Here is a 20767-nt window from a genome sequence, read left to right on the forward strand (position 1 = left end):
CGAGAAGCCGACAAAATAATTGTCCGTGATCTTTTTTGCCTGACTCTTAGTGAGGAGAAAGAAAATGGGGCTGATGTGTGAATGCTGTGCACCTGACCAAGCTCGTGCTACACACTCCGACCCAGATACACGCGCCGAACGAGCTGCTGGCAAAAAACGTAGCCTAGGCTAAATATAGGCTATCGATTAATTTGTGTTAATGATAAAAATAAATCACTGCACACTTTTTCAAAAAAAGTATTTTTGATTTTTTTTTTGCTTTCTAAGTCTGGTAATTTTATTATTTTATCCATTTAAGAACACAAACTCCGGCAACGAAATTTATGTTTATGTTCCTATCATAGCCAACATTAACAATCTATTGATCAATAGAAACTGTAGCTGTCTAATTGTATTGTAAGCGGTTGCTTCCTACGGGGCAGGTTTAAGTTATTTTTTTAACTGCTGAATTGAATTAAATTCGATGCCGTTAAAAAAGCTACAGTTTTTAATCTGTCAGTTCCCAAACCTGTATTAGAATATTATAATGGTTCCTGTTGTTTTCCCACTCTAAGGAGGTAATTGTCTGACCGGCTGTGCTACTGTTCGTGCATCAGCGCGGTCCGTCCAATGCGCTGGCAAGCAAAGTCGAATTGCAGGCTACGTTTGTTATCATACTCATTATTATTTTTTAAAACGAATTCCATGATGCATACTTGCAAATGAATGGAGCTACAGTAGTCATCTTGTGAATGTAATATGTGCTGTATTATTAACCCATTGTTAAGACTCATACTTTAAATTGTGATGAAATTTCACGTCGCAGTCCTCCGACCACGTTTTTGTATTTCTTTTTTATTTGAAATGTGAAATTTTGCACGTTTACACATACGGAGGATTTGTGTAACCTCTCTGCTTTTCCACATCACCGATGCCCGTACTGTACTGTACCAATCTGTTAGGAAGTGCGGTTCTTTTGTTTGCACAGTGTGAAAAGACTCCTCCGTATTGCTGTGCAATTCACTGTCAAATCTTTGATGGGATTCTGATCTGCAGCTTGATGCATAGCTCACCCCTGGCGGCAACGAGTGAGGTTTACTGTATGGCAGTTCTCTATGACAGACGGTCCTGGTAACTTATTGGTCTTATTCAGAACAGCAACATTAAGGCTAATGCAACAGTAGGCCAATCGCGTCTCGTTGATGTGGGTACATTGTGACGTGATGAGATTAAAAAAGTTCAATGTTTGATTCTTGTAATTGACACGCGCACACGATTTATTTACGAGATTTGGTTGAGTGCTGTATTTAATCAAATTAGAGTAAAAAATGTTTTCTGATGCAATAACGTTTTTTCATTTTATTCAATGTCACATGTATTGCAGTGTTTCCTTAGGCAGTAAGAACAATTTTAGACAATTTAAAGGATGGATTCAAGGATTTTAGTGGCTTTGATGTGGGATTGAAGAGGTGTAACATGTTTTGTTACTGTAGGTACATACTGCAGTCGTAATGGTGATTAAAGACATTACCATTCTAAGTATAAATTTAGGTTTGTTTATGTGTTCGTGTCTGTACAGACAAAGATAGAAAATCTGAAGATGTCTGATGGTGTTGTTTTCAGTATCGGGGAACCTGTGTGACTGGGTTTTCGGGGCTGTGTGTGGTTTCTGTAAGTTTGAGGGACAGTTGTGCTCATGCTACATCTACATGTACACATTTGGCAGTTGGGATTCTTACCCGACCACGTGAGTTAGGAGGAACGTCTGTCCCCTTGAGCGGTGTAGCCCTTTCTACGCCAATTACCTCTTAGTTGTGCAGTTTTCCTTAATAGGCTAAGGTGATCTAAGTGAGTGAAAATGATGTGACAAATCGAAGGAGGGCACAAGATTACCACTTGATAACCCTGCGGTTTTCTTCTTCTTATTTTTTGCAGCCTCTTTATTTTCTTTCTAGTGGAAACTGACGTTAAGGAACACGCTGTGTCCCTCCCAGGTCCCTTAACCTTCACTGAAATGTACTGCGGCAGATGTCTGCGATGTTGCCTGCGATTGGTGCTCGAGACATACTCGTCTAGGGAATGTAGGTGCACTGCACCGCCTGTCTTTGTCCCACCATGCACTTTACGCTCAGTCTCTCCTGTGAGCGGAGTACGTCTATTGACATCCGAAAGCCAATCCGACTTGCGATGAGGGAACAGAGATGTGCCCTGACCTTGCTCTGTTTTGCTTACATCACTGAGCCAACATAGATATCGGGACTTTTTGGATGCAGCACCTGATAACCCTCCAAGGAATCTTTCCATCAAGCAGGGCTTTGTGTGTATTATTCTCTCAGACAGAACTCTCGAGTTTGGGCACGACTGTTTTTGTGTCCCAATCTGCATTTGTAATTAGGGCCTCTGTCTGAATGTAGACCATGTTGTTTTTCATGTCGTACACGAGAAACAACACAGTAGTGCTGTACTACACAGTACATGGCTTCAGCAACAAGATGAGCTGTTCTGTAGATACCAGTTGTGTTACGGAACAGCTCCTTGTCCGCACCCTGAAATGGTTCCCACTAGTCCTACCTCAGTGACCAGCAAGTCAAGGCATTGGATGATTTGTCAAACTCTGGTCACTCAGGGGCATGGTAATGAAAGTGGGCTTCCAGGCTTTGTCTGATTCTTTTTAGAGGGAAATCCCAGTTTGGTTTTTTTAATTTGTGTTTTTGAATGGCCCATTATACATGTATATTAATCAGAGCTTTCATGTTCATGTCTGTTCCATTTTTCATGTTCTGTTTTCTATGAATTTCTGCCATAAATAATACATTCTGCTCTGGGGTGCATGCAGCCTGTTTCAGATTGCCTACATAAACATTGCCTCATGCTGGGCGAGTCTTCGTATATTTTTGTGTTTGCATGCTGGTTTTGTGTGGTTCTGTCCCTGGGAAGGTGTGTGCGTGTATGCGTGCGTGTGTGTGCGAGACCCTGTGCGTGCGTGTTTGTGTTTGCAAGTGCGTGCGTGCGTGCGTGCGTGTGTGTGCGTGCAACTGCCTGTGCGTATGTGTGCGTGTGCGTGCCTGTGCATGTGTACACGTGCGTGCGTGTGCATGCGTGCGAGTGCCTGTGTGTGTATGTGTGTGCGTGCAAGTGTGCGTGTCTGCGTTTGTGCATGTGCGTGCCTGTGCCCGTGCGTGTGCGTGTGTGTGCGTGTGCGTGTGTGTGTGCGCGTGTGTGTGCGTGGGTGTGCGTGTGCTTGTGCGTGTGTGTGTGTGCGCGCTTGTGGTCAGCCAACTGTGTTCCCAGTATCCTTAAACGCACACGGGGAAAATAGGTCACCCAGAAGCGGAGCGCGTACTCATGGCAGCATAGAGGGGCACACTGGCACAGCACACTCCCTGCCCACAGCGCAGATGCGTCATTTACGGACACACTGTCTGGTGCCTGCCTCTGGGGAGGCTGGGGCTCTGTCTGAGCTGGGACGTGCGCTTCAATGTTCGACCGTTCTGCCGTTCCAACATTGGATTTTATACTAATCAATCCGTGTTACATTTACTCCTTCTAAAACAAAGCATTGGATTAAGCTCATTCTGTTTCAGTGTAAAAATGACCTGAATTCACACTCTCAGCCTGGATAATTAATAATACCAATTAATTATCTATTATGTGCAGGGTACTTAGGCTGTACTTTATGAATATTGATGAGACAGAATTAAGAAAATGTAAGATTTTTGGAAAAAGAAATAATTTTCTGGCTCCAAGTAATAGACTGATCTTATGGCTGAATGGTCTGATAATCAGTGTGTTCTTTTTGGCTCACATTTTCACATACGGCTGGGGTATCATTGAGGACATCGTTTCGTTTTTCCGCAGTACAGCTAACGCTACTCTCCATCCAGTGCAGACTTTTAATTTGGGTCAAATTTGTGACTGTAGCATGATGTAATACAAATTACTCTGACTGTTGCCTCTCCAGCTGACCCTATGAATGACGTTTTGGCCACACCAACATGACAAAAGACATGTTTGTACAAGCCATTGGGTGATCAGCAAAAACGGTTCAGCAAAATGTGCCTCCAGACATAGGTTAGTGAAACTGCTGTCCCCTCGCTGAAATTGATATTTACAGGGATAAGCTGCTCATGTTGGAGTGGCAAAGACGCAGTGCAGAGTTTAGCAGTGTTTTGTTTATGGTTTATGGATATTAATGTCACGATAAGAGCAGAGCGAGGGCCTCGATTATGGTCTGTTGTGGGGAGGTTGACTTTTGTCCATTCTCAGAAATCCTAGAGCTGGGATTCACAACTCCGGTCCTTGAGGGCCGGTCTGCGTACTGGTTTTTGTTCAAACCAATTGCTTTGTTTTTACTTTGCTGACAGCTCTATAAATTACACTGGTTCAAGCCTGTATTTGAGTACAGTAAAGTCATTAGGATACACTTGCAGTCTGCAGCTGTAGCCAGTAGCTACTCATACACATGTCAGATAATATGATAGAGTCAACTACATAATTAAGACCAGAGATCTGAAATTCCTGAAACGGATTGGCCCTGTCCTAGAGGCTCGAAGTGTTCGCTTGGTGGTACGCGGTGGTCCACGGTGGTCTTGGCGGCTATTTCGAGCTTGGGCAGGTACCAGCGCAGAGCTGGGCAGAGACTGTAGGCACGGTCGTGGGAAAGAAAAAAAACAAATCCTCGAATCGATAAGAGGCGCGCCGCTTGATGAAATATGAAGTCGCTTCTCATCTCAGATGAGAGCGATTCTGATTTTCAGGGGTTAGCGAATGCAAGCTCAAGCAGCGTGTCCAATTGTTTAGTCAATTATCAGCTTGGTTGAAGAAGTGGTCTTGCGTGGTCGCCTAGTTATGTAACTGGGAAATTTAATGAAAATGGCAAGTTGCCCTGTGTGGAAAGGACAATTGTAGTTACACTGACTGGGCCCCTCTGCATTTTCTTTTGTTCTGTTTATCAATTTTGTAGAAAGCAGCTTGGATAAAACAGGTCAAGCAGAAGCAAAGAGGACAAGCATTTGGGAGCATGCATTTTTAGTGTCATTGCATAGGCTACTGTATGCTTGAGTTCACCTGTATAATGTGCATCAATGACTAGGTTATGTGTGAAATTGCATCGATAAGCTGTAGCTCTATGTCTGTGTGCATGTATATGGGAATGTATGTGTGTGTGTGTGCGCGTGTTTGCCCTTTTAGATTCTCTCAGGTCTGAACACCACTGCTGTAGGGCAAGAGAACATAAATGCATTTCTCTTAGAACCAAGGCCCTCAGCCCTATGCTTTGACCCTATACCATTGGCTGTATTGTGTGTGTGTCTGTGTGTGAACATACGTGTGTGTGTGTGTGTGTGTGTGTGTGTGTGTGTGTGTAGATTTGTGTCCATCCGCTACTCAGTATTCTGTATTTGTGATTGTTAGCTTGTGTGTGTCTGTTAGTCCTGCCTGACTCTGCATCCATAAGTGGATGTGTTTGTGCATGTATGATTGGACCTCTATCTTAACCTGTGTGTAGCCTGTGTCAGGGCAGTCCCTTGTGCGTGTTGTGTTGTGTTGTGTTGCGTGGGAGAGGGGTAGCGTGACTGGGGCAGGGCACGGGATTGGCACGAGCCTCGTCCAGGTTCTCTCTCCTCGCTGATAACAAGAGATCGGCCGTTAGCTTCCCCCGCTGATCCCATCTCCCATTCATCATCCTCGCGGGCCAGGGACCGGTGACAGCCTTTCAGCCGCGTCTGCCAGGGCCGAACCTGCGAGACGCAACAGCTCGTCGCTCTGCTTGGGGCCTCCCCTCCGCTCCGCGCCCTCGTTTCAGCCTATCGAGCGTGACCCACCCCCCCACCCCCCCAGCCTACCCACGTGTACCAGGCGTCTCCCCCGACTTTCACAGCAGACCAGCTGAGCGCTCGACACCTCCGCGCTAACGGACAGAAGGTCCGCACTGCGCTCCGGAGGAAGTCCCGGCGACCGCGTCGCCTGCCGCAGTCAGCTGAGGGACGTGTCACTTCCCTCGGCCGCTGCGGGTTATCTCCGACCCCGCTTGTTCTCCCTCCCCGCTCGTACGGCGCCTCTCCCACGGCGATGCCCTTCTGCGGATTCGGTCTCCTCTGAAGCTTAAGTGAGCGTGTAGTGGATTGGTGTTTGCAGCCCTGTTCTGAGGTGTGACTTCAGCAACGGTAACGCTCAAAACCCCCACATTTATTTAATTTATCCATGGATTAAATATTGCTGTCTTACGGTGAATGTAACATATCTTACAGTTTAGTCCTTGTGACGGTCTGTGCAAGGTTATTACAGCCATTTCATTGACTGAATTTGATTTCCTTTGATGACTGTTTTGTTGACCCTCTCTGAAAGATGTTCTAGTATATACAGGATCCCCTGATGCCTCAGTTGGGAAAAGAGATGAGGTCAAGTACTGCTGTTGAGCTATGAGATCGCTCATTTCTTGGGTCAGTTTTAAGAATACCTTCTTCATTTTAAAAAAACATGAAGAACAGCCAAGTTCTGTTCTTTTTGACAAGCACAAGAAGTGCGCAGAATCTATGAAAAATAACTTAAAACATGGAAGTAGCACATTATTTATCAACATGATTATTTTTCACCTGCCCCAGTGTGAGTGAATTCAGCGATTCTGTATTCACAGACTGAACTGGAGTTTCATTCAGTGCTTTGAGCTGAATGCAAAACAAAAACCCAAACTGAGCAATGAAAATATTTGATCTTGGGAGCCATTGAAAGAAACCCCCCAATAAATGAAGAGACGCTTAAGTGCAGTTTTCTATATTTTGCGCCTTGAAAATGTACTTTTGAAGCCACAGCCATTTCAGTTGTCAACTGAAAGATTGTCTTTACAGCTCCAATTACCGCACTTTCCAAAATCTCAGGCAGATATGATACGGGCAGAGCAAACTATAGCATTACAGATGCAGACGGGGTAGTGTTTTTTGTTCCAATCTTGTTGTTGGATGGATGGAGGGAGGGAGGGGAAGGAAGAGAGGGAGATAAAGGTTCTGTTGGTATCACCTTCTGAAGTATGGTCAGGGTCAGCTGTTATCAGGATTGTTTTGCATTAACAACAGGCATGCTGGTCATTGTATCATTAAACAAAAATGAGTCACCAGTTACCAGCTGACTGATCCTTTATTACTGGCTTGAATCTCTGATGTTTGTCTCATTAAAACAACTAAAGTGCAACTAATTTTAAGTTAATGCTCATCTGTCTTTTTTTGTTAAACTCTAATGAGAAATAATTTGTGTGAATGAATTATTTTATTGTTCTTGAAATTATTAAATGTGGAGTGCACTCGGGCACTGACATAAAGCAACACCATTAGGTGCCCGGAGCTGCTGGTTGTAAATAACCGTTGGCTTATTACGCTTGTTAATTGCGATTCAGGAGTCAGGAGCAGGTTCAGGAGAGTTATCGGTTTATCTGTGGCTGAGCAGTGAAGCGGGCCACACACTGCGCTCTGCAGCTCCACGAAGGAACGAAGGGAGGTACGGGAACGTTCTGTCACAGAAAGACACGCTGAAACCTATTTTGACCCATTTCCTGCTCCCGGGGGCTGCGTCTGGCAAGGCGGAGAAGGCGGACTGTACAGAACGGACTGAATTTGCCCCACAGTACTCCCGCACCCCCCCTCCTCCCATTTTGCCTGGGGCAGACAGTGATTGACCCACTTCCTGTGCATGGAAAAGAGTGCGGTTGAGATTTTGTCCTCGTCTGTCGCCTAATTTGATGAATGGAGAAGGGTAGCTGCCCCAAGCCTGAGTCGGCCTGTCCTTAAAGACCGCTTTGGAGCTTGTCCATCTAAGCCGCGTAGTGATACGTTTAAGTCCAGCCTCGTGTTATAAACTACTCCCCCGTCAGCAGCCATTTTGATTTTAATGCGCATACGATTGCAGGGACTGTCATAGTGAAAAAATGTCTTTCAGCCACAGAGGATTGTGGGTATCGGGTACCCGTCTCACAGGCTAGATTTTCCGAACATGGTGGTTCCTACTGAAGGCGAAACTGCAGTATGTTCTTCTGGCAAGTTCATCTTCAGACCTCTCATCTGACACAGTTTCACAATGACATTTATCAACTACAATAGTTGTGGTGACATCTTGTATGAAAGTGCATCTGCATACTTTTGATTGTGATATGTGTATATGGTAAATACTTCATTACAAATAAGTTCATCAGACAGGTGCACTCTATCTGCGGTAGACTGCGGTGGATGTTTCACTGTAGATTCTCTTCTCCAACTATAGCTGTCTATATTTTTTCAGTGGATATTGTAGAGGATTATATTAATTCTGTTTTGTTTTCTATTTCTTGGTGTCACCTTGGATGATAAAGTCTTGTCATTTTTTTGTAAATCCCTGGAGTCACATGATGGATAAAGCTATACGTCGTTCCTTATTTTTCAGATTATTGCATCAAAGAAGGAGGCATATCTTGGTGTCCTGGCAGGGAACATTGTCATTTTATCAGTCACCCCAGTGTGTGTGTGTGTGTGTGTGTGTGTGTGTGTGTGTGTGTGTGTGTGTGTGTGTGTGTGTGTGTGTGTGTGTGTGTGTGTGTGTGTGTGTGTGTGTGTGTGTGTGTGTGTGTGTGTGTGTGTGTGTGTGTGTGTGTGTGTGTGTGTGTACAGACTCAATAATGGAGAGGGTGTCTGCCAAAACGGAGTGAGACCAAACTGAATTTCAGAAATAGCTGCCTTGTACAACAGTGACACTTTTCCTTTGTCCATTAAAGTGAAACGCATAGGTTAATTCAAGTACTTCTGCCTCAGTGTCTATGCCTATATCTCTTTGTGTAAGATTGAATGCAGTACATTTCCAATGTACCCTAACCTTTGTGTGTCTGTTGATAGAATGATAAAGTAGGCCTACAGTGTATGGTGGTATACCTGAACTGTGGTACTTGAAATTAAATAAAGAGTAAGGAATATGTGAAAGGAACGTTGTTAGCGTTCACCTACACAATGACTCTGAGCTCTGCCTCTTGCCAGGGAAGACATACGGTAACCGCGCGGTTGCGTTGTAGAAACAGCTGCGGCTCTAATCAATCCCGGCTTTGATTTATTTACGGAGCCTCTTTCTGGAGGGGGGTCTGACTTCTTCCCCCTTTCGTTCTATTCTGTTGCTCGTTACCAGCGTTAACCAGTGTCTGCAGTCGCCTTGATACAGAGGGCGCTCTCCAAATATATGCGTGATTTTACATCGTGACGTCTGAGGGTCTGTTGCTTCACGCAGTACTATATGAACCCATGAACCCCCACCGCCCCCGTTCCCTGGTCCAGTCTTCCTAATAAGCCCAAACTCGTAGCCAGTGTTGGGGGGAAATCCCCTTTTATTGGGGAATTTTGTAAGTTTTGTGGAATAATGGGAGAAACCTGGCATGCATGAAATTTATTGAGGAACATAATTTTTATTAAGGATTCAGTTAATAAATAAGGGAAAATGAAGCACTCTTAAAATTGAAAATCTACTCGTTTATATTCCAAAAAATGAATTTCTGCCACTGACACAGATAGAGTGTATATTCCGGTACATATTTCTGCCAGATCCTTCCTGCACAGCGTATTTTACTACCGTAATAAAAATAATTGCTTGCTGCTTTCGCAGTGTGTCGAGCTACTGTGGAAAATCAGCTTCAGATATGGGGGTGTGCCAATAATGTTAACGAAAAGTTTAGGCCCACATTTCCCCAAATTATTTTTCATCACTCCAAACCCCCCAGCAATTACATGTCAGAAAATTGAATACTCTGTGTAGCCAGCAGACCTGGGTGAAATATGTAATTGTTTTGCATTCAAATACCTTTTCTACGTTGGCTCATTTGCTCCAGGCAAGATCAATGAAACACAGAAAAGTATTTGAATCCTGAACAATTCCGTATTTGACCCAGGTCTGGTAGCCAGTGCCATTTTAACTCCACTGACTTCAGCTGCTCCTGTTACGTATACTGTTACGTATACGGACTCATGGCAGCCCTGAGCTGAGGCAGTTATCACGGATGGCATGGAGCATTGACTGTACAGATCACACCTTCAATGGACAGCGGCCAGGTTGTTCTCAGTAGGTTTTATTGTGGACGGTTGAGGTGAGGGATGGTTCTCACCCGGTCATTCCTCTGACATCGTGTTGGGATGGTCCCCTCTTCTTATTCTAATTCAGGGGTCACCAAGCCTGTTCCTGGAGATCAACTGTCCACCAACCTCATTCGAGAAGTAAAGATTAGTAGAATCAGGTGTGCCAAATTTGGGTTGCCATGAAAACCTAGGACGGTGGATCTCCAGGAACAGGGCTGGTGACCACTGTTCTACTGGGAGCGAGGCAACATCAGAAACTGAGAACAAGACAAATTCAAAATCTTTCCAATCTGATCTGTTGGATTGGCCTGCTGTCCATTTAGAAGATGGAGCCAGGGCAAACCTTTTTGTAACTGCAAAAATAGCTGCATTCCAGAAAAATAATGCAAGGGCTTTGGACACCAGTCATTCTGGAGCAGGAACTGGCGAAGGTGTTTGCTCAAGACAGGCCATCATTAAAATGTGCCCCAGCTGGCAAATGGATAAATTCCTGTCCTGCCCGGCTGCCAGTAATCACAGTGCCGCTGTGGTCCTCCTGTGTTTGGCGCAGGCCTTGAAAGCATACCAAGGACTGAAGCTCATTACGAGGAGGCAGATAAAAGGCATGACGTTGCTTCCTTGTAACCAGATGAAAGGTGGTTTTGATACATGGGATTAAGTTGCTAAGTCCACTGTGGAATGTTATCGGAAACTAGACCCTGTCTCTGACTTGCTGTATACCGTGCTGTGTATGAGAAAGCATGCCCAGAAACGGTCGAGTCAGAAACGAAACGCGCATAATGTATTGCGCATTGCGCATTTATGCACTCATGCATTTATGCAGTCCTGTCGGTCTGTGTTTCTGTTTGCGTAAGACCGAAAGGAAAACCTTGCCGTCAGTATACTCTCCTTCTGTGAAAGAGGGATGGAGCCCTAATGTGCGCACATGCGCGCACACACACACACACACACACACACGCACACACGGACACACTCACACAAAGCCATCTCTATAAAATCCATTCTTCAATCCAGGCTATAAAGAATGAATGAGTATAGTGATATTTTTATCCCTGAGCCTTTGGGTCATTATTGGAACTAGGGCATCGCCAATGCCATTACGCCTCCTGTAATCCCGGCCTAGCCATGCCAGCTGAGCTCTGTGATTACTGACCCCCCCCCCCCCTCTCTCCAGCTCTGCTGTAATATTGGGGGACCTGGCCAGAGACCCGCCCCCCCCACACACGCAGGGAAACATCCAGCTGACATTAGTATTGGACGAAGGGTTCAGTTTGGGGTGCTGTAGTCTTTATTAGCAGGCTACCATTTTCTTTGTGTTTGGAGAAGCTCTCGTAGCTTTCGTAGGGATTAGTTTATGTCAGCTTTTATATTGGATCTTGAAGTGAAGACACAGCAGGAGTGGGGGCTGGAATGTCAGCGGAGGCAAATGTCATGCAAGGATGGCTAATGGTGGCTTCTTTTGAGCCTTCACTGTATTTGACCAGCTGATTCTGCTGAATATAGCGAGAAAGCCAATCACAGAGCATTTGTGACTGGGTAAGGAACAAAAAGGGTGTAGACCTTTTGAATATTTTGCCCAGAACACACACCAACCAGAACATATAACACGGCACCTTTAAAGGTACAATAGGTAAGATTTTCATGTTAAAGCATTGCTATATGACCATTGTAAATCCCTTCCTATCATTGAAAAAGGCTCACTGACATATTGACTCACCCTCTGCCTGTGTCTATAGTCCTTAAATTCGGGTTTCAAAATATACACTTGACGAACTGACACTCAAAACATTGTATAGCTGTACAATGATTCAGGCTTGTTGGTTGAAAATTGTTTCTAATTGACAAAGCCAATGGCGTGGAGGGGGGGTTTCAACGCCATCACGTTCACAGAGAAGGCGGAGGGAAAGACAGTGTTGTGTTTGTTGCTGCAATTCCTCTCTTGATCGTTAGAAGTCCTTTTAAAATTACCTATTGTACCTTCCGTTTCCCATGCTGAGGGCTAAGAAAAACACCACTACCCTCAGCTGCCCCAGGTTTGGCGAGGTCCCGCCTTGCACCAGCCGGTGAAGGTTGACACGGCAGGTCTCTGTCTTTGCGGCGTTTACCACGTCTGAGGCGTCGAGACACCAACGTGCATTTCTAAGCCTCCATTAGCCTGAGCGCGGTGGTGTTGTTCTGCCTGACAGCTGGAGCAGAGGGCCTCGCGCCAGGCAGCCCGCGTGCAGAGGACACGCATCACTCGCTCTCTTACAACAGCACGTCCCGTTAACACGGGGGGCCGCGGCGGAAAACACGGCTCCTCTGACAGCCCCGACAGACTCGACAAGAGAGAGGCACGACACGGCCAGGAGAGAGGCAGACGCAAGAGAAGAAGAGAGGGAAAGACAAGGGGCTCATTCCAACCTTTTCTTTTTTTCCTTTTTCTTGCTCCTGACCTGGAAATCGATCGATGTCGGCCATCTTTCAGGACATTCCAACACGTTAAATGTTTCTCCGAGGAGCTAGAAGTAGAAGAACTTAGGAATCTTTTTTTTCCTTTGAGCACAGAAACATCAGCGCATCCTTTGCGGACGTTTTTATTTTTTCGGAAAGCCCGACCTATGGATTCACCTCTCCCCATCTGTCATGCCTTTAACTGGCGTGGTATCGTCCTGATGTTTGAAGGAGCAAGGACATTCCATTTGCCTGATTCATGTTTTCTCTATTTATTTTTCTTGCCTTTTCCTAGCCTATCCTGATGGGTGGTGCTGGGAGTAGAAAAAAGAGCAAGAAAAAGAAAAGGAAGAGAAAAATAAGCGATTGGAATGGGGACCAGAGAGGACTGAGATTTATACATACTGCATTTATACACACACAGACTGCATATACGTGCATTGAAAGCGGGAATGAAGAGGTGGTGTGTACAAGATTAACAGAGATATGGACTCATGGAAAAAGGTACTTCAGTGTCTAAGCGTCCGCATGTCTGTTCTGCATGGGCAGCAGGTCTTTTGGAAGCATACCTGCCCTCACGGCCATTTTGTCCCGCCCGGCAGTCAAAGGCTGCAGGCCTGTCGCCTCAATGGCGTCAGGCCACGATGCTAACTTCAGCAGGGGAGCACCTGACGCGGCAGCTGGTTTTAAAGCCTGGTGTAGGACAAGCAGGCTGCACCATCCTCCTCGTTTACCATCGGCTCAGACAGCCGCCTAAACGCTTTTTACTTTCATTGACACTTTCCTGACTGTGCGATTGAATTTTGTAGTTCAATTCAAGTTAGAGTAGGAAGAATTTGCTACACTTCTGCCAGTGTTTTTTTTTTTTTTTTTTTCTTCCAGGCCCCAATAGCATCCTACATCATTTTTATTTAGTTTTTATTCTCTCAAAATAGGCCAGCCCCTCTTGTGAATCCTGGAGCACAGTCCATGAGAGTGGGGTTGAGTTTTATGAGGGCCAGTTTGACAATTGGACCAAAGGGAGAGTGAAAGTGACTCTGCTCCTTGGAGATGTGAATGGCAGCAACTGTTGGAACGTAGCAGTGCCTGAGGTGGCCGGAATCCAGAGAACTGTTTCCACCATATTGTCTCTGTGTGAGTGCTTTGGAACTTCAGTCATTTGGCACCTTGTACAGTATTCTGTGTTTCGGAATGGCATGCTGTGGTCCTGGTCCCTGTTTTGAAATGTTGCAGTGTTAAAGTGTTACTCCTAATCTTTTCTGCCTTGTCTTTATACATTAGTGTACATTCAAAAAATGTTGTTGCTCATTAACATTTGCATAAATGTGGGCTCTGAGCACTCGGCTACATGTGACCTGCTCTATCAAAATCAGTCGTATTGACCCAGAAACATATTTTAAGTTTTAGAAACAAATCAAAGGAGGAGAATGTAAGCTTTCTAATGATACCAAATCATATCATATATCTCTACTCCAGATGTCTTGGGAGTTCATTTTGAGTGCCACCAAACCTTGTTTTTGAGAAAAATGGCTTCAAAGTTTCTTTGTGAGAGGCTGGGACACTCAGCTAACAAAACTCTGGGGTTATAACTTGTTATCTTCTGTATTAACCTATATTAAAACTATATTTTCACTCTGAACATGTATTCTTTTGACATTAAGACATACAAACCATAAAAGCAAATACATTAACATGAAACCACGAACGCAGCTAATGTGGTTGTTTGTGACTGGTGAATGGTGACAACCTGTCTAGCCTCCAAACAATGCACAACTTGTTACTTTCACTTTGACGTTTTACGTTTCAAAGCTTAAAACTATATTTTTACTGCCATTAAGACATGCAGATTATAAAAGCCAAGATATAGTTCTACAAAAAAAAACCTAAAACTTCCCAAAATAAATTTGCCGTTGTGATAGAAAGGGTCAAATATTGTAGATACCTACGATGTCTCGGTTTCAACCATAGAATATGAATTTATTCCATTTTTAGCAGATTGCACAAATCTGATGCTAGCGAGTGATAGTGGCATAATGATGAGCTTCAAAATGAATCTGGGGACTGGAGGAACCAGGAACTGGGTCGAGTACACTTGGGTTCAACAAAAAGTTTTAACATGCCTCAATATTTCAGCAAAGTTTAAACGACTTTGATGCTTTGGTGACCACATGATAAGATGATTTGAAGGCAGACTGGGGTCGGAGGAGTACTTGGAGTACTTGGATTCATGGAGACACTTGAACTGGTCATAAGCTGGTCAAGCTGGATATGAGCTGGTCAACCAGCATGGCCACGCTGTCATAAGGCTGGTCTAGCTGGGTATGAGCTGGTCAACCAGCTAGTGCTGGTTGCTTGTCTGAGCTGGTAGCCTTTTCTAAACCTGTAGCTTGGGCTGTTTTTTTTCAGCATGGTGGTTCCCTGCTTGTCAATGAGTAAACCTACTAAGATGTAATGTAAAGAACATACTAAATGTCCACCTTTCATTACTTTTTCAGTCATTGCTGTTGTTGTGGAGCTAAACCCACTCCACTGAATAAATAGGCTATATTGTGTTCTTCTGTTCAGTCAGTAGGTCTGTAAATGTACTTAGCTCAAGAATAGAGACTGCGTGCATGTGAGCTCTGTCTCCGGAGCCTACAGGAGATAAGCTGGTGCATGTCTTTCAGCTGGATTCTGGGATATCCCATTTAGCAGAATACCGTGAGTGTTTAAAAACAGGAATCCCAGTGGCACTTAAGCTGCACTCTCATTTGCTTTAAAAATTGCTGCACTTTGCATTTCTCAGAGAGAAACATCAACCCAGGCCCCGTTTTGAATGTCACTGGAAATGTGCTGTTCCTCTTAGTTTGATTAAGCCAGTCTGATGAGTGTTCACTCGTCGTTTGATTACATTTTGGCTTACTTTGCTAGTTCTATTTCTCCATTTCTGCAGAATATTGTGGTACGGGGGTCTCCTGCTATGAATTTGAAATATGAATAAAATGTGGTGATATGACAAATGCTGCTTTATGGTTGAATGTATTTTAAGAAGGTTTATGGTCTTCAGTGCATGTTGTAGTATGTAGTTATAAATGAGTAATTAATATAAGATTAATGCTGTCTTACTTGATGTTTTGGGTTTAGAGAGCTTGTTTACAAAATGTGCCTGCAGTTGCACTTTTATTTATGTTAAAATGCTGCTTATACAATGCATATTGTAATGCACAAAATATTTCATAAATGTTTTGTTTTGTTTTCTCCAGTTAGCGTGTTTTGTGTGGTGTGGGTGTACCAAAACAACTTCTGGAATACTAAATTGTATTGACAGTAACTGCTGTCTTCATTGCACTGCTGCTGTGTACAGTTCAAGTTCACATGGTAGAATTCTGGACTCATATGCTGCTCTTACTTTATTCATGTTATGCATGAGCCATGAGCTCCTAGGAGATTTTATTCCAGTGAACTACAGATAAGATCAAACCTGCATGGAGACTGTTGATAAGGAGTTTGCTTTCCTCCATTCTGTGTCTCTCTAAGCGCTGATAAATCTCCTTCAGAAGGGGTTGATTAGGTTACAGTGGAGCACTGCAGTCCCCAGTAAGCGTGGCCTGTTGCCCCTTCGTGGAGATCTAGCTAATGGGCACACCTGAACGCATTTCATGACAAGACCCATTTTTGTGGAATGCGGTCAGACCGGAAATAGGCTACTAACGTTAAAACTATTTGACTAACTCTAATCTGGACAGACACAGCTGCCTGTCTTAACGTCCCAAGGGAAGTCTGAGAAGTGTTGAGCGACAAAAGGTAATTGTCAATAAGTGTTGCAAAACATTCAGAATGGCAGTTCATCTCGTTTATAATTGCAGCAACTCTGTTTAGATTGAATGTCAGGCCAACACTTGACAAATTTTGATGAGTGTATTGTGTGGAAAAAGTGAGGGAGTAGAGCACAATGTCTCAGCCTGCCGCTATCCTGTACATTTTAAACACAGTGTGGTTGGGTAGGCAACATATAATATGGTACTCTGCTTGGAACAATATATCTCAAGATAGTCTGGCAGTTGTACATTTTTCTAATCTAAGGTTTTCTACTGTAAGGCATTAGCTGTGACGACTTGGTGTAAACTCGGAGAAAGTAGGGCCCCCGGGATCTGTTTACAGTGAGCATAATCAAATCTTATTTTGCATGACATCGCTACCAAGCATTAGTCTAACATGCCAGTGGATTATCAGTGGAGCAAGGAACAGTTTGGACATTCATTTTAAACCCCCGCTCACCCCCACCCCACCGCTATGGTATCACATGAATGCTTTGAATTACTGTATGTGCTGTTATTATACTGAGTGCACTGTGCATTTTCATTTGGAGGAAGTTTACCCTGTTTTGCTTCTGTTGGTGTGTGATGCCCTGATGCCCTATTCTCACCACACATTTCCCTTTGTCCCTGTCTCTCAGGATCCTGCTGGGATATTTGAGCTGGTGGAGCTGGTGGGAAATGGGACATACGGACAGGTGTACAAGGTAAGCCGCCTCTCTCCCGCCGTTGTTCCTCTAGACCTCAAAACCGCATTCTGGCTAGAAGCTTAACAATGTCCTTCCAGGATGCTCTCCGCTCACTGGCGGTGTTCCTGGTCCCTCAGATCCGGGATCGCTGCCACTTTCAAAGTCAGCCCCCCCTTTGGAAATGAGCTGGGGGTTCTGGGCATCAAAGCTTCCGGAACATCCTAGGGTTTCTCACCACCTGCCCCTGCCTCCAAACCCCCCCCCCTTTCTAAACTATCCCATGCCCTAACACCACTGAAAAAGTTTACTCTGGGTAAATTTCCCTATCAAAGACGATGATTTTATCGAGTTGACATGCAAAGGGATTCTGACCATAAGCTTGAAACCGTTCACACCCAAGGGGGCTTCACTCCTCTTTGTTGTTCAAAAAGAAAAAAAAAGAAAAAGTTGTACTCCTCACCTCTGCTAGCCTGTCCTCATGGGGGCCCCACTTCAAAATTATCGTGCCGCAGTCGTCTTCAATATATTGACTCCTGCATCCCACACTGTGCGTTTTCCCCAAACAGCTGTACAGTTCTTAAATGCACACCGTTTTTATAATTTGTCCAGGGAAAGCTTATCAGATCCCTCCCATGAATAATAATATGTAAAAAAAAAAACGGGGAAAAAAAACCTGCCTAAATATTAGTTATTTGCCTTTTTAAATTTAAGTCACGATCGCCAAATGCTTAATAGACACTTTTTTTTTGTGCTTGCGTGTGATTAGAATCTGCCCATTATGAGGAGGCAGGCAGACACAATTAAAAAACCAGGGGGAATCCAGGGTGCTGGGTGCTCAGGCCGAAGGAGTGTTTAGCCGGGGTGAATTTACACGCCTTAATATGGGGAAGAGACTCGGTAGGTTTTTCCGTCCCCGTTTACGCAGCAGAGGCCTCAGAAGTCGCAAAGCAGCTTTTGTTCCGTTCCTGCGGGATCCAGACATTCTTCAATTTCATTTTGTTCAGACAAAACGGGAGGGGGGGGGGGGTGGGAGCGATGGGGGGGGGGGGGGGGCCCAAGCTGCCAGCCTGCCAGAGGAGCTGTTAGATAGGCTGAAAATGAACTCTTTAGTGTGAATAATGTGATAAGGGAGCCTCTGATGTCTTGTCCCTCTGTCTCAAAGCTTGTTGCGGTGGGGAGGGGTCAGATAGAGCGCTTTCAGTTATTCTGATTCCTGCTCTGCCACCTCACCCCCCGCCCCCTTCGCTCGTTATCACACTTTTCTCATTAAGACCCTTTGTCTCTGTTCTCTCTGTAGATACCGTAGCCACCAGTGGTGTCGCTGGTGGGAACAGGTTGTCTGGAACCTATTTATTTAGTCTACAAAAAGCGATACTGGTAATTGCATGCCTTTTGGTCGTTCCCCGAATAGGGTGTTAGCCTGGTGGCCCTGCTTGTCCAGTGAAATGGGACTAGTTAGTGCAGTCCTAGCGGTGTATGCCAGTTTGGGTAATTACATTTCTTCATCAATTAAGGTTATTAAAAACGTGTTAAAGTTTAACCGTAATTGTATTTCCTATCAACACATTGCGAGATTGTAAATTGTCCTTCAGTCGACATTAATAATCAAGAACAATCAGGGGCGTACTTTTAGTTTTAAAAGGTGGGGGGGCTTTATTTTAAGTTTACGGGGGGCAATGGCAGACAGGACATGTTGTTCCCCATTCCTCCCCCCTACAAATTGCTCCTATGAAAACAATTGCTAGCTTACAATTCAGGGCTTGCAACTGTGGTCGGACCAAGGTTGAAAATCCCTGTCCTGCAACTAACTGCTCCACGTCCTTGTCACCGTTGTTGTTCAGTTGGGGTTAACAGTGGCATCCAGCCAGCATTTAATAAGCCGGCGTTGTCTTGGCTGCATTGCTTTACCTCTCGGAGTATTCAGGAGACGTGGAGGGGCAGAGACACTGTAAGGAGGACACAACGCTGAAATACAGAGCGATCGGTCTCGCCACTTCACCTCAACCTTCAGCACAGCCTTGTCCCAGGGTGCCCTTCCCATTGACAGGACCCGCAGTGCGCCTTTTTAAGAAATTTATAATCTCCCAATCTTGCCTGATGTATCCCAGGCCGCTATTAACGAAACGAGGCGCTAACCGGTTCTGTAATTATTCATGACAGCCGGGACGTTGCGCGGCTCCGAGCGGGATTGATCGGGCGGGACGTACCGGATGATTAAGGGAAAGGGACGTTCTCAGGTTATTTACTGCCGGCCCGTAGCTCTGCAAGTGAAACACGGGGAGCGGGGCTGGCAGGGTGATGGGCGAGAAACTGACAGCAGAACAGCGGGTCCTTCCAGTCTGGTGTCAGGTCGGTTGAACGGGTCACCGATGCCGTCCTTCTGATCACACCTCTCTGAACGCGGCTGCCAATGAGATTTGCAGTTCACGGGCGAAGGGCCAGGGAAATGATAGGGTTTAGCAATGTAGTCACGACAGCCTTAGACCTGTGCTACCCACCTTGCGTAGTGGCCCAGTGGTATGACTTTGACTACACTCACTCCGTATTTGTGTCTAAGCCCTGTCCCTTAATTTGCTGTTGCTAGATTCAAATGATCCACAGAGCTCTAAGTGCATGTGGGGAGACTGGCTGAAGTAGATGCATGGTTTAATTGGCACCAGCTTTTGTGGACTTGTGGAACTGGCTAGAATGCACACATGGTTTGGTTAGCACTAGTGAACATGTGGAATGGTTCCTGCTGCCGGTAGTTAAGTCGTGCTAAGAGGAACAGCCTTTAATTTTGCCTTCAGTATCCACTCTGAGCAGGTATCATATGTTCCTTGAAAATCCCCAAATTTTTCATATTCAAACCAAGGACATTTTTGAAAGTCAAAGAATTCTGATAGAGGAACGTTTAGCTAAGTGTGAATGGTAATCCTCTTTAAATGCTTCATATCCATGCTTTAGGCTAAAGTATGCACTGACTAAGCTGACCCCAGATCAGAATATTCTATGCAATGACCATGAATTTGGGGGAATGACAAGATGGCAAGAATGGCAAGAGACACAGAGACAGAGATGCAGCGGAATGAGAATGGAGTCCTTCATCTCTCTTATCCAAGCAACAAAACCACCGTTAATCAAATTATACCTGGAGAATGAAAGGAGATCATCACAAATGTGGTTAATTTGACTCAAATAAAACAGAAATTTCAAAGGAACCTCAGGCTCGTCTCTGAAACAATTACCTTGATTTAACATAAATATCTTAATTGGAGTTTGTTTTTACGCATTTAGGAACAAAGCCTTGGGAAATTGGTTGGGTATGTTGTGTTCTCAAGTTCAAATAGTCTTATCGTCAAATAGTATGAGGTACACTGAACTAAATAATCTTACTGAGTGCTATTTTATAAAGGAACCACCCTCAAGGTGGTTTTTGATCACCTAATACAACCCCTCGCACTGAGATACATTGCTCCCTAAATCATTCACCTTATAAAATGTCTTTCTTTGTGATAACTCTGCGGGTTTTTTTACAAGGTCATGCTCGGTTTTTTCTTGTTACTAATGTTATTACAGTTCCCTCTCCAGCGAGGGCTTCAGAATAGGAGAGGGACGTGGTTTCTGTAGAAACTGCTCAGTGACGATATTGTGGTCCACAAAAGAGCGGTGTGGTTTTGAAGTTATTTTAGATGACATTGACCCATTTTCCTGCTGTGTCACTGAGCGAAAGTACTTCACATTCTGTGCACTGTGGGACAAATTGAGCTGCATAATGTGGACTTAATTCTGTCATTTCATCGCACCCCATCTCTTTTGT

The 20767-nt window shown here is 44.7% G+C and overlaps 1 protein-coding gene across 11 annotated transcripts in view; it reads left to right on the plus strand.

The window, feature by feature from the left end:
- Positions 1-20767, plus strand: part of LOC133128189 (TRAF2 and NCK-interacting protein kinase-like) — a 104631-nt gene that overhangs the window by 381 nt on the left and 83483 nt on the right. For all 11 annotated transcript variants that reach the window (XM_061241521.1, XM_061241522.1, XM_061241523.1 and 8 more), the window contains exon 2: positions 16921-16986. In XM_061241521.1, coding sequence (XP_061097505.1) covers positions 16921-16986 — 66 coding nt within the window. The remainder of the gene's footprint in view (positions 1-16920; positions 16987-20767) is intronic.

This window comes from Conger conger, chromosome 5, assembly GCF_963514075.1.
Source record: "Conger conger chromosome 5, fConCon1.1, whole genome shotgun sequence".
In the NCBI taxonomy this organism is placed as follows: domain Eukaryota; kingdom Metazoa; phylum Chordata; class Actinopteri; order Anguilliformes; family Congridae; genus Conger; species Conger conger.